Source organism: Tursiops truncatus, chromosome 16 (genome assembly GCF_011762595.2).
Source record: "Tursiops truncatus isolate mTurTru1 chromosome 16, mTurTru1.mat.Y, whole genome shotgun sequence".
Taxonomy (NCBI): Eukaryota; Metazoa; Chordata; class Mammalia; order Artiodactyla; family Delphinidae; genus Tursiops; species Tursiops truncatus.
This window is the reverse complement of record NC_047049.1, coordinates 53,554,242-53,566,547: the sequence shown is the minus strand read 5'-3', so window position 1 is coordinate 53,566,547 and position 12,306 is coordinate 53,554,242. Positions and strand designations below refer to the sequence as shown.

At 60.9% G+C, this 12,306-nt stretch overlaps 1 protein-coding gene across 10 annotated transcripts in view; it reads left to right on the top strand.

The window, feature by feature from the left end:
- Positions 1–12,306, top strand: part of ZMIZ1 (zinc finger MIZ-type containing 1) — a 231,882-nt gene that overhangs the window by 206,381 nt on the left and 13,195 nt on the right. For 8 of the 10 annotated variants that reach the window (XM_073793401.1, XM_033842284.2, XM_033842282.2 and 5 more), the window contains 9 exons: positions 1,017–1,234; positions 2,200–2,398; positions 3,346–3,636; positions 6,359–6,541; positions 7,499–7,576; positions 8,262–8,436; positions 8,926–9,067; positions 10,544–10,754; positions 11,910–12,015. In XM_073793401.1, the coding sequence (XP_073649502.1) occupies positions 1,017–1,234; positions 2,200–2,398; positions 3,346–3,636; positions 6,359–6,541; positions 7,499–7,576; positions 8,262–8,436; positions 8,926–9,067; positions 10,544–10,754; positions 11,910–12,015 (1,603 nt within the window). The remainder of the gene's footprint in view (positions 1–1,016; positions 1,235–2,199; positions 2,399–3,345; positions 3,637–6,358; positions 6,542–7,498; positions 7,577–8,261; positions 8,437–8,925; positions 9,068–10,543; positions 10,755–11,909; positions 12,016–12,306) is intronic. The other 2 variants (XM_033842283.2, XM_033842289.2) reach the window with 1 other exon arrangement.

Genomic DNA, 12,306 nt, shown 5'->3' with positions numbered 1-12,306 from the left:
CCAGCAACAGCCCCTCCCAGGCGGGGTCATCCCTCGAACCCTGAGGCCCTCGGGTCACCATGCCATGCTAGCCCTGGTCACTCTCCCAGGCTCTCCCCGGCTGGAAAGACCAGCTTTCAGGGCACACCCAGCTGTGGACACACCTCTACCCAGGATGGGTCCACACCTGCCCCAGGAGGATGGCCCCTGGCCCCTGTGCACTGCCCCAACCAACCCTAGGGCCATCCTGAGGGAATGTTTTTCACCTGACACACAGCAAGGGGCTCTTTCCTGGCCGGCATTTACTTTGGTTGGATAAACAGGAGAACTTCCTGTGTTATTGGCCTCAGGGCTCCAACACCTGGGGTCTCTGACCCTGGACGGCCTGGGTTAGATTTCAAAAGATTGAGCCTAAAACTTGTGACAAACTCCACTTCACATCCCTAGTCCACCCTGCCTCCCGCTCCTGTTCCTTCCTCCTTCCTCCACTGCTTCCTCTCCCTGCTGGGCCTCTGCCATGGCCACGTGAAAGGCTCAGGGCCGCTTGCCGCCCTGGAGGGAACCAGTGCACTTACCTGTGGTCTTGGGCCACAGGGAGCCCCTCGGCCAGGACCCTGCCGCCCTCTAGAGCTGGTAGGTTGGGCTTCTCTTTGCCCTCACAGAGCAGCAGCCCAGGGCCTCTGTGTGGCTTGACCCTTGGGCATCCAGGCGGCTTTGCAGGGCAGGAGGGCTGAGAAGTCCAGAGCTTTCCCACCTGCCACCTGGCGCTGGACCAGCCTCACCGCCTTCCGTCACAGGCTGCTCATCTCCGCTGCCTGCTTCCGGGCTGGGTTCCCCCCTTCTAATCATGTATATACCATGGCAACCATCCGTGCCCAGATGAAATGAACGCCCCCCCCCCGCCCTTCTCCTCCTTTTCCTCAGTCGTCCTTCCTGTTTTGCCTCTGTCTCCACCCCCACCCCTGCCATTTTTCCTTTTCCATCTCCATGCCACCTGGGGTGCCCACTTGGGTGACAGCCCCTCTCTCTGCCCACAGGTCCTCGGGAACCCTATGGCCAATGCCAACAACCCCATGAATCCAGGCGGCAACCCCATGGCGTCGGGCATGACCACCAGCAACCCCGGCCTCAACTCCCCACAGTTTGCTGGGCAGCAGCAGCAGTTCTCAGCCAAGGCCGGCCCCGCTCAGCCCTACATCCCGCAGAGCATGTACGGCCGGCCCAACTACCCCGGCAGCGGGGGCTTCGGGGCCAGGTGAGCGGGGAGCAGCCTTCGCAAGGGGCACATCAGCCCTGGCATTCCCCTCCAGGCAGGCTTAGGAGTCAAGTGTGAATCCCAGCACGTGCTTCCTGGCCTGGGAAGCATGGGGAGCCTGGCGCTCCCCTTCTCCTCAGGTATCCCGTCTGCCTGCGGGGCACAGTCATCCTTTATTGTGGGGGCCGGCCGGCAGGCCAGACGCTGCACGGCCGGGGCGCGTTCTGAGAGCTGTCAAGCCCGTGGGGTTGAAGGGCTGCAGTTGCATTTCTCAAATGCCCCTTCTCTGTGTCATGTCTTTATATGTTGGGAGACGCTGAGAGCTGGGCGGCAGGAGGGTCAGCTCTGCTCTGCTGGTGTGGAGGAAGAGGTGCAGGGCTGGGGTCCCTCGGTCCAAGGGCGGGGGAGGGCAGGGAGGGGCATGGGGTGGGGCAGAGGTGCTCCATTCCTCCTCTCGCCACCGGCCCTGCTCTGCCCAAGGCTGCCCTGTGGCCTCACCCCTGCCAGGCACCCTGGGGCCAACCGCAGCCCTGCCACGTGTCAGCGCAGTAGGGCCTCGTGGTGAAGCCCAGCTGCATCCCCACCCTGCCCTCCCCTGCCAGAGGCCCTGGGCCAGTTGCTCGGGTTCTCTGAGGCTAGGTGTCCTCCAGACGGTGGGCTGACGGGTGTGCCCGAGGGCGCCACGACCTAGTACCTAGGAGCGATGGCTGTCTAGCACCCGGGTGGGGCTCCAGGAACACGGCAGCTTGGCGGCTTGGTGGTTGCCAAGTGGCACGAGGGGCTGACAACCCCCAGGAGGCCCCTGTCCCCGCCTGGCTCTTAGTCTAGACCTCCCCGCTCTGTGAGCTGTGGACACAAGGGCCTGGCACAGCCTGACCTCTCCCTCCCCGCCCAAGGCGGGCGTGTCATGGGTTCATCTTGAGATTCAGGCAGCATCTAACTCTTCCTTCTTCTCTCCCTCGCAGTTACCCTGGAGGTCCTAATGCCCCTGCTGGCATGGGCATCCCTCCGCACACCAGGCCGCCCGCTGACTTCACTCAGCCGGCAGCCGCTGCTGCAGCAGCTGCAGTAGCAGCAGCAGCAGCCACGGCCACGGCCACAGCTACGGCCACTGTGGCAGCCTTGCAAGAAACACAGAATAAGGATATAAACCAGTATGGACCGGTAAGGGCCACACGCCAGGCAGACAGCCCCGGGGATCAGAGCTGGGGTGTTGGTGTCTGTGTGCCGAGGGGAGCTGATGGCGTCAGGGTGCACTTAGGTTTTCTTAGAAGCACAAGGAGGGGCGTGTGTTAGGTTGTGGGCGTATCAGTGTGGTTGAGAGTGGTGGGGGTGTGTTTGGGAGCTTGTGTTTGTTCTGTGTGGGTTGGTGGCTCGTGTGTGTCTGTGTATGGGGAACGATGTTCCATGTTGCAGTCTGGGCCTCTACTCACCAAAGAGCAGGCTGTGTCTAAGTAGCCCTGTCACCAGTCTGTCCCCCCCGGTGGCCTGAAGACCAGTGCTCTCCTAGTCATCCCGTCTGTGTATCCTGCCCGGGTTCCAGCTCTGCTCCCCTGACTTTCAGAAGGATGGGGTGGGGTGTGAGGAGAGGGGGAGCCCCCCCCGCAGAAATGCAGGACAGGCCTGGAGGTGGGAAGTCCAGGATGGGGACAGCAGGGCAGGTGGGCACAGGTGGGAGCCGAGGCCGCCTCAGACTGCAGATGGAGGGTGTGTGTCCGTTGGCTGAGGAGCAAGGGCGGGGCTGGGGCTTCCAGGAAAGGGGCCCTTGCCTCCATCCTTATCCACCTCCATCCTCCCATGCCCCTCCCCACCCCTGCACCCTCTTTCCCGTTCCTTGCCTGCCTCCCTGGAAACGCTGCCTGTGCATTGGAGTGACTGCACCCCACCCCTCGGGCTGCACCTTTCCTGTGCGGCCTGCAGAGGGCAGCAGCGAGCCCACGAGGCCGGTGGTCCTTTGGGACCTGGTCACCAGCTGCAGCAGCACAGGAAAGTGCCCAGCCTCCAGCCCCGAGCCCCCCACCTCCCCCGCCCTTCCTTCCTTCCCTGCACTTTCAATGCATGTGGCATTTTATTCTTTTTTTTTTTTTTTTCTTCTTCTTCTCCCGTTGAAGGTCTGTTCCTCTTTCCAGATGGGTCCCACCCAGGCGTATAACAGCCAATTCATGAACCAGCCCGGGCCTCGGGGGCCTGCCTCCATGGGGGGCAGCATGAACCCCGCAAGCATGGCGGCTGGCATGACGCCCTCGGGGATGAGCGGCCCTCCCATGGGCATGAACCAACCCCGGCCACCCGGCATCAGCCCCTTTGGCACACACGGGCAGCGGATGCCCCAGCAGACCTACCCAGGCCCCCGGCCCCAGTCCCTTCCCATTCAGAGCATAAAGAGGCCATACCCGGGAGAGGTGAGTGTGACAGCTGGCAGCTGGTGGGCAGGGTGGGAGGTGGGGAGGACACGGGTGCTGTGGGTAGTCCCTTGAAAAGGGCATGGATTGACCTTCGGGAAACCTGGACTAGAAGGCAGGATCTTAGGAGTCAGGTGCTCCTGAGGTTGAGGTCAGCTCTGGCGTTTCCCATATAGAAGACCCTGAGCAAGTGACGTCACCTCCTGGAGCCTCCGTTTCTTCTTTTGCAAAAGGCAGTGACGATCCAGCCCACCTCCTGGGGCTGCCTGGGGAGTGAGGGGGGCTGTACGTGAAGCGCCTGGCCCTGGGCCGGCATGGGCGGGCACTTAGCAAGCAGTAGCCGCTGTGAGGATTCTCTTCTGTCTTGGCATAGACACTAGCTGGGCGACTTTGGGTAAGGAACTAAGCCTCCTTGGGTCCACATTCCTCGCACCCACATGAGGACACCTCACACCCAAGAGCGAGAGATGAGACAAAACCCTGTGAAGATCTAAAGGCCGCGCACATGGGAGAAGTGACTGGAAGGCAGACAGCATGTTTCTTGGGGCTCTGTCGGGAGGAAGGCTGCCCGGTGGGATGCCCAGCCACCTCAGCCGCGAGATCAGTGAAGATCGAAGGAAGCGAACCCACACCTCCTGTCCTCCAGGAACCAAGACTTCAGCAGGAAAGACAAGGTCTAAGCTGGGACTCACAAAGGAATGGTGCACTTGGGGTGTGTGGAATCAGCATGAGGTCAGGAGAAGGACTTCCTGGAGGGGGTGTCACAGGGCCTTCAGCGAGCACCCAGAAAACGGGCTGGCAGCAAATGGCCTATGTGGGTACCTGGGTAAGGACGTAGTTCACCTGCAGAAGACACAGAGACCCCAGGATCGTGGCCCCTGCACACGCTCCTCGAGAGGCCCACCTTGATTCCTCACCTGGACGGGGCCCTTCCCGAGCATCACCCAGTGCTCTGCTGGCACACACCTCCTCTCAGGTTGGCTTCATCCCGTCGCAGAACTGTGCCTTCTGCTTGGGCTTCCAGTGCGTTTAGAGCCCAGAGACCCTGAGTTCCTTGGAGGTCCATGTACTTCCCCTCAGCATCCACCCTTACTTGGGCTAGAATGCAGCTTGGACACTGACGGGGATGTCCTGGGTCCAAGAGGGGAGATGTCAGGGACGTCCTCAAACACCCAGGAGCCGGGGTCAGGCCCAGACCCCCTCCAGGTGGGCAGCAGCTCAGGGAGAAGCTGGAGAAGGATGGTGGCTCCCGAGGCCCTGGCTGTCCTTGGGGGTGGGGGGCCTCGACCCGTGGGCGTCACTCCCATGCACAGCCCCCACATGAGTTCTGGGCCTTCTCAGCCCCCTCTGTGCTCAGACTCCCGGCGTTCCCTCTGGCTGGGCTGGGAATGCATCTGTAGGCCCAACCTCCGCTGCTGGGACCCAAGGAGGCGATCACAGAAAAGGCAGCAGAATTTCCGGTCATTAGCCTGACGTCAACCCTGTGACTGTACTGGTGTTAGCTCCCCAGCTCTTACATGTCACAGCAGGGCACACCAGAGGCTCTCAGTTATCTTTACTAAGTCCTCCTCAATAGACTGCTGGGACTACCCAGCTACAAAATGCCCGACGCTGGGCTGTGACACCGGTGGCCACAGACTGCACGTCCTGACCCCATCTGGGAAGACTGGCCTCACCTCTCAGTACACACTCATAGAACCTCTAAGTTGTCGGAACCTGGGGGCGGGAGCGGGGCTCAGGTCGCCTGGTCCCGCAGAGGGACTAGTGGACAGGCCCCAGCTCCCCTTCCTGTCCTGCAGTGATGTGATGGGAACCTCACCATCACACAGAGCAGCCGCCGTATCGCAACAGTGTGAGCTCCGCAGAGTTCTTCAGCGCGGATGCAAACTTCGCCCTCTTCTGCCGTTTACCCCATGTGTTGAGCGAGTATTAACTGCAGGCCTGTTCTTTGCCAGACACTGAGACACAGCTGTCTCCTGGACCTCTGAGCCTAGAGAGCAAGAGAGAGTTAGTAGACAAGAAGTTTTGCAGATGGGGAAGAAGCACTGACTCTGCGGGATGTAACGGCCTGGGGTGCCCTGCGGGTCACCTGATTGTACAGACAGGGAAGCAACTGGAGGGTGGGAGTGGCTCTCCCAGGACAGCGATCCTGCCCCTCTCTGGAGCTGTTGCTTCCCCCATAGGGGCTGCCTTGTCCCTTCACCAGCCTGGTGCTCCCGACCTCTGCACCAGTAGCCCAAAACTAAACATCAGTGTGTTGTGCTCAGTGTGGGGTACGGGGACAGTGCCTCCCAGGTTCAGCCTCAGAATGCAAGGGCTGGGGATCACCTTTGTGGAAGTGCATCCTGTTGTCTGTCACATACTGAGCACTAGGGGAGACCCAAAGGGGGCTTCAGAATCAAGCACCCTCATGACGGCAAGAGCAAGAGGCTCTGGAAGCACCCCCAAGCTCAGGGGGCATGGAGTTTTGAGAAAGACAGCTTCATGGGGAGGTGGCCCTCGAGCCAGACGGGCCGATGTAATGTCCCTGGATGTCAGGGCAGGAAGGGCCCCCGGCATCATCTGGTTCAGCTGGTCTCCTTTGCGGGTGGAGTGGGCATTTTCTGGGTGGGTGGAAAACAGCAGGGGCAGAGGAGAGGAGGTGGGGCGTCCTGGCATCTGGTGGGCAGCTTGGCTTCGAGACACTGATGACCTTTCCCCGCTCCTTTCTCTGCCACCATAGCCCAACTACGGAAACCAGCAATATGGACCAAACAGCCAGTTCCCCACCCAGCCAGGCCAGTACCCCACCCCCAATCCCCCACGGCCGCTCACCTCTCCCAGCTACCCCGGGCAGCGGATGCCCAGCCAGCCGAGCACCGGGCAGTACCCGCCCCCCACAGTCAACATGGGGCAGTATTACAAGGTGAGTCCCGCCACCCCACGGGCCCCTTTCCTCCTTACCGCCTCACCTCCCCACCCCTGCCTGTGTCATCCTGACCCTGGCTGTCCCCTGGGGTCACCAGGGGGCAGGCGGAGATCTCTGGATGTGATCTCATGTGCTCAGAGCTGTGCGTGCAGCGGCCAAAATGACAGACTGGCTTTCCTTGGTTCCTGTTCTCGTGGGGCTCAGATGATGGTTTTCCTTCTCCTTTTACTATTTATAGCACGTACGAGATAATAACAATGAAGGAAATATATTTTTTTAAGTAAAAGCACCCACCCCGATATATTTACGTTTGATTATAGACTTTGTCCCGCGCGTGTGGGCATCAACCGTGTTGTATAGTTATTACGGTTGTGATTTTGATTCTGTTTCTTTCACTTGAACGCAGCCTGTTACTTATTGCTACAGTCCCCGCGGTTGTCACTTTTCATGGCTGCCTGACATTCTCCTGGGAACCACACCACATTTTACCCTTTCTGTTGGACATCTGGGTTTTTTCTGAGTTTTCCCTTTTGAAATAGTACTATAATGAATGTTTTCAGGCGCGTAGCTCTTTCCTTCTTTGGGATCATGATAAAGTACCTTCTCAGGAGTGAGGAAGACTCTGGAAATATTTTACACTTATTTGCCAATGAATCGCGCCAACTTACATGACTGCCCACCCCTTGGCTTACGTGGGCTTACTATTTTTAGCCCGACTGCAGCACACTAGGTGTTGCTATTTTTATAAACTCGCTCAATTAGTAGCTATGGGCAGAGAGAGGCAGAACACTGACTGTGGTGGTGGTGCGCCCTGCCCCCACTGCACTCCCCACCCCAGCACTGGGCGGGCCTCTTCCGCATCCCCTGTCCTCCTGGAAGGTTTTCGTTTCAGGAGGGAGAGCGGGGTAGCTTTCCTGCCTTCCGTTCATGGCACTGTTTATCTTGCTTTACCAGCCAGAGCAGTTTAATGGACAAAATAACACCTTCTCTGGAAGCAGCTACAGCAGCTACAGCCAAGGGAACGTCAATAGGGTACGTGTCGGTTTCCATCTCGGGAATTAGAACCCACATGCGCTGTGTTAGAGGGGGCCTCGCCGTTCCCGCCCCAGCCTTCCTGGACGTTAGTGGGGTCGTCCGCTCCAGGGCCCAGAGTTGCTTGGAGGACCTGCATCTCAGATGGGTGGGCCAGGGATGAGTGTGGACCTGGCCAGTCCCGGGAAGAAAACGAGGTGGGGACTGAGAGAGGAAGGGAAGGAGCTCCTGGAGATGCTTCACACCTGACTCCATCTGGGGACCCCAGTGGGGTGGGGTGGCGATGAAGGACACGGCCTGGAGCCACGATGTGGGCAGCAGGAGACATGGCATTGTTCCTAGCATGCTTCTTCTCCCAAGATGATATTAGGCGAATTCCCCGTCACCCTGAGCCTGTGTCCTCATTGGTCCAATGGCCTGGGGACCCTACGATCCCCCTCATGCCATGACCCAAGTGAAGGGTGGGGAGAACCTTTCCAGGCCCACCTGTCTTTCCATAGGGGCAGAGGCCTGAGTGTGGCCAGAGTGGAGGAAGGGGCTTTCCTGGGGGGCTCTCCTCCCTCGGGGAAGCAAGGGCCATAGCCCTAGGACCCTAGGGTGGGGGGGGGTGGCGCGTGTCCACAGCCGTGGTCCCTCCTTGTGCCTGTGAGCCCATAACCTATATGTGGTTTCTCTTTCCCTCCAGCCTCCCAGGCCGGTTCCTGTGGCGAATTACCCCCACTCACCTGTTCCAGGGAACCCCACGCCCCCCATGACCCCCGGGAGCAGCATCCCCCCATACCTGTCCCCCAGCCAAGACGTTAAACCCCCCTTCCCACCGGACATCAAGCCAAATATGAGCGCTCTGCCACCACCCCCAGGTGAGTGCCCTGCTCTCTCCCAACCTCCTCCCTCCCTCGTCAAGCCAGCTCCACCCGCGTCCAGCACACAGTGTGCCAGGAGCCAGGGGACTTGGAAGTCTGCCTGCCTGCCTCTGGGGGCTGGGCGCGGGGCGTGTGAGAGCAGGCCTCCTTCCACCTGCCCGAGCGGCTGGAGGCTGGGAGGGAAAGCAACTCTCAGCTGTGGCAAAGGGCTGGGAGGAGAAGCCAGCCGGGGCTGCCAGAGCAGGGGGCAGGTGGAGATAGGAGGGGATGCAGAGCGGGGGGATGAGTGGGAAGGGGGAGGCAGGGATGGTCAGGATGGGGTCGGAGGGACCGGAAGAAGCCAGGGGCTGCCTGGTATGCCCTTGAGCACACAGCCCAGCTGCCGTGGCCCTGTTCACACACGCGCCCGGAGCATGCAGCCAAGGGTGCGTGTCATGTGCCGCCGGGGCGAGGGCCGTGCAGCTCACCTGCTCCTCCCCCACGCAGCCAACCACAATGACGAGCTGCGGCTCACGTTCCCGGTGCGAGACGGCGTGGTGCTGGAGCCCTTCCGCCTGGAGCACAACCTGGCCGTCAGCAACCACGTCTTTCACCTGAGGCCCACAGTCCACCAGACGCTGATGTGGAGGTGAGCGTCAGGGCACAGTACAGCCCGAGCCGGGTGGAGGTGGCCCCAGTGCTGACATTCCTGGGCCCTGGCATCGCCTGAGACACGTGGTAACAGCATCTGCTTGACACCATCACCTGTTGAGCGTTGCTGACTGGGCCCTGCTGTGTGCAAGGCCCGGGGGGTGTCAAAGCGAACCTGCGGGTGCCGGGAGACAGACAAATCTGCCTTGGCTTCGTGGCCTGAGGGTAGGGAGCTGCTGTCACCCACCCCAGTCCTGATGAGACAGTGGTCAAGAACAAATTCCCAGAGGAAAACGTGGCTAGCTCAGGCTGGGAAGGAGGATGTTCCAGCAGGGCCCCCGAGTTGGCCCCGAATGTGGCTCATGTGGTCAGAGCCAGGAATATAAAGAGAGGAGCGAGAACAGGACCGGGTCCTTCCTGCAGATAGCGAGCAGCTGGCCACCGGGCGGGGCTGCTGCTCAAACAGTGGGCGCTGGAGTGAGGGGTCTGGAGGCCCCCTGCTGGGCCAGGCTCTGTGTTCTGAGCCTCCTATACCTGATCTCTTTTGATCTTATGAGCGGGCATTGCTTGCCCCGTTGACAGTGAGGAAACTGAGGCCAGAGAAGTGATTAGCTTGGGTGAGTCCTCGCAGCTAGCAAGGGGCAGAGCTGGGACTCGGGCCCAGGTCTCTCAGACACCAGAACGCATTGGTGTCTCCACCCTCGGTTCCTCCTCCGCGGGCAGGACTCACACTGCCTCGCTGTGTCAGTGACCAAAGGCCTCAGCTGCCCAGTGAGCACCCTGAGGGCACGAAATGTGTCTGAGCTGGGCACGTGCACACACACCACTGTGCGCGCACAGCTGGCCCATTACCTGGAGCGGGCCAGAGGCAGCTGGGGTGGGCAGGAGGGCACGGGAGTGCACTCAGGCAAAAGGGTAGAGGGACCCGCATGCAGGGGCCCTGCTCACCCACTGCTCCTTAGCCGTGAGTACCGTCACCTGCGAGACCTTCTGTGGCTCGGCCACTGGCCCTGCTGGCTTTGTGGGGACCCCTCCGGTGCCGTGTCCTTGGGGCCCACCGCAGGGGTAGGGGGGCGGGAACTGAACCAGTCCACGGGAGCCCAGGGCATAATCAGCCTTCCAGCTGGCCTCGTTGAGTTAGCATCTGTCCGTCTGTCTCTGTCCTGGGGGAACGGGAGGCGTACTTCCGTGCAGGGGACTGAGGCGGATTGTGGCCAGAGCTGTGGGGCTGTGGTTGAACAGTATATGGGAGGCCTGGGGGGAATTTGGGTTGTTGGGATGGGGTTTGATGGGAGGCCTGGGCAGGGGGAACGTCCAGAGTGAGAGAGGAGGAGAGCTCGAGGCGGCTGGGGGAGCCTTCGTGGCTGAGGACAGGGTGCTGAGTGACTCGGTGGGGGGCTCTGGTGAGGGAGGGGTCATGGAGGCCATGGGCAGCCCCCTCGCAGAGCTGCCCTGAGCCTCGCCCCGCCCCCAGGTCTGACCTGGAGCTGCAGTTCAAGTGCTACCACCACGAGGACCGTCAGATGAACACCAACTGGCCAGCCTCGGTGCAGGTCAGCGTGAACGCCACGCCCCTCACCATCGAGCGCGGCGACAACAAGACATCCCACAAGCCCCTGCACCTCAAGCACGTGTGCCAGCCGGGCCGCAACACCATCCAGATCACCGTCACCGCCTGCTGCTGCGTGAGTGTGCGGGTGGGCCCTCATCCTCAGCCTCCTCTGGGCCTCAGCTGCGTCAGGGGTCTCCATCCCCCTTCCCCAGGAGTGATCTTTCAGGAGTACCCCAGAAACATGCCACAGTCCCCCGCAGGGCCGTGGGGTGAAATTCAAGCCGCCGTGCTCTGGTCCGAGGCCTGGCCTTTTCTCCTACCGCAGCCTCCATCTGGTCCACACACTCACCTCCCTTTGCTCGTGTAGGTCCTCCTCCCGGACACCATCCCCCGTGCCCACCACCTTCTTCCACTGAGGAAGTTCTGTGTGTCCCTCAAAGCTAGGTTCCGTTCGTGCCTCGTTTGCAAGAAATTTTTATATTCTAATCACTTCTTCTCCTGAGAACCAGCTCCACCAAGTCTGGAGTTAACTCCTTCCCTTTGTCACCCAACCATGCTGTCTCAGAACTGTGTATGTGTGTCCCCTGACCTGTGACTCGCTGATCTGGGACCACGTCTGAGCCACACTCCTGTCCCCCAAGATCAGGGCCTGACACTCAGGGCTTGTCCGGGATTTGCAGAGTACCTGCCCCACTCTGCTGGCCTCCCTGGAGAAGAAGGAAGAGCTCCGATCCTGCCCTTATGAGGGTTGGGGCGCCATGACCACCCAGGGATAAGAGTCACAGGACTGGGGATGCTGTCAGAGTGAGGAGCCTGCGGGGGCTTGTTGGGGGTTGCAGTCCTGGAAGGCTTCCTGGAGGAATGAAGACAGGACAACATCTTCTGGCGGGAAGGATGGAGGAGGCATGATGGGGAACAGCGGGGCGAGGGGCAGGAGGGCCAAGGCTAGGAAGTGAGTTTGGCCCGGATTTTGATGCCTTGTGTCCCATAACCACATCCCAGGGGTATATCAGCATCAGAGTCAGCCTTGTTGGCATAGACCGCAGCAGCTGCCCCCGGGTAGTGACCCCGGTCTGGGTCCCCAGCTCGGTCTGGGACACATCCTGGGCCTCAAGGGCTCTCTCCCAGGTCCCAGGGGACCCTCTCCTAACGGGGCATCACCATGGACGTGGGGCCCTTTCCTGCGCTTAGCCTCTGGGGTGAAGGGGGCGGCCTAGGCCTGCGGAGGCCCAGGTGGCAGGCGTGGGGGCCGTGCAGCAGGGACCGAGCCTCTGCTCTTTCTCGGCAGTCCCACCTCTTCGTGCTGCAGCTGGTCCACCGGCCCTCCGTGCGCTCCGTGCTGCAAGGCCTCCTCAAGAAGCGGCTCCTGCCCGCAGAGCACTGTATCACGAAAAGTGAGTGGGGGCTCGGGGGCTGGAACCAGACCCCAGTCCCACCACGTTCATTGTCCCCTGGGCCTGGCACCACCGGGCCCTGAGTGTTCCCTGGCACTAGCCCGTGCCCCTCCAATGCCCCTCCTTTGGGGCTGTGGGGATGATCAGATGAGCACACAGTACCGTGAGTACAGCATGTAGGGCAGATTAAAACGAGACGCCGTGGTGCAGGTAGGCCAGGCAGGCTTCCTGGAGGAGGTGATCACCTGGAAGGATGGGAGGAACTGGAAGAGGGGGTTCTTCATCAGGAGA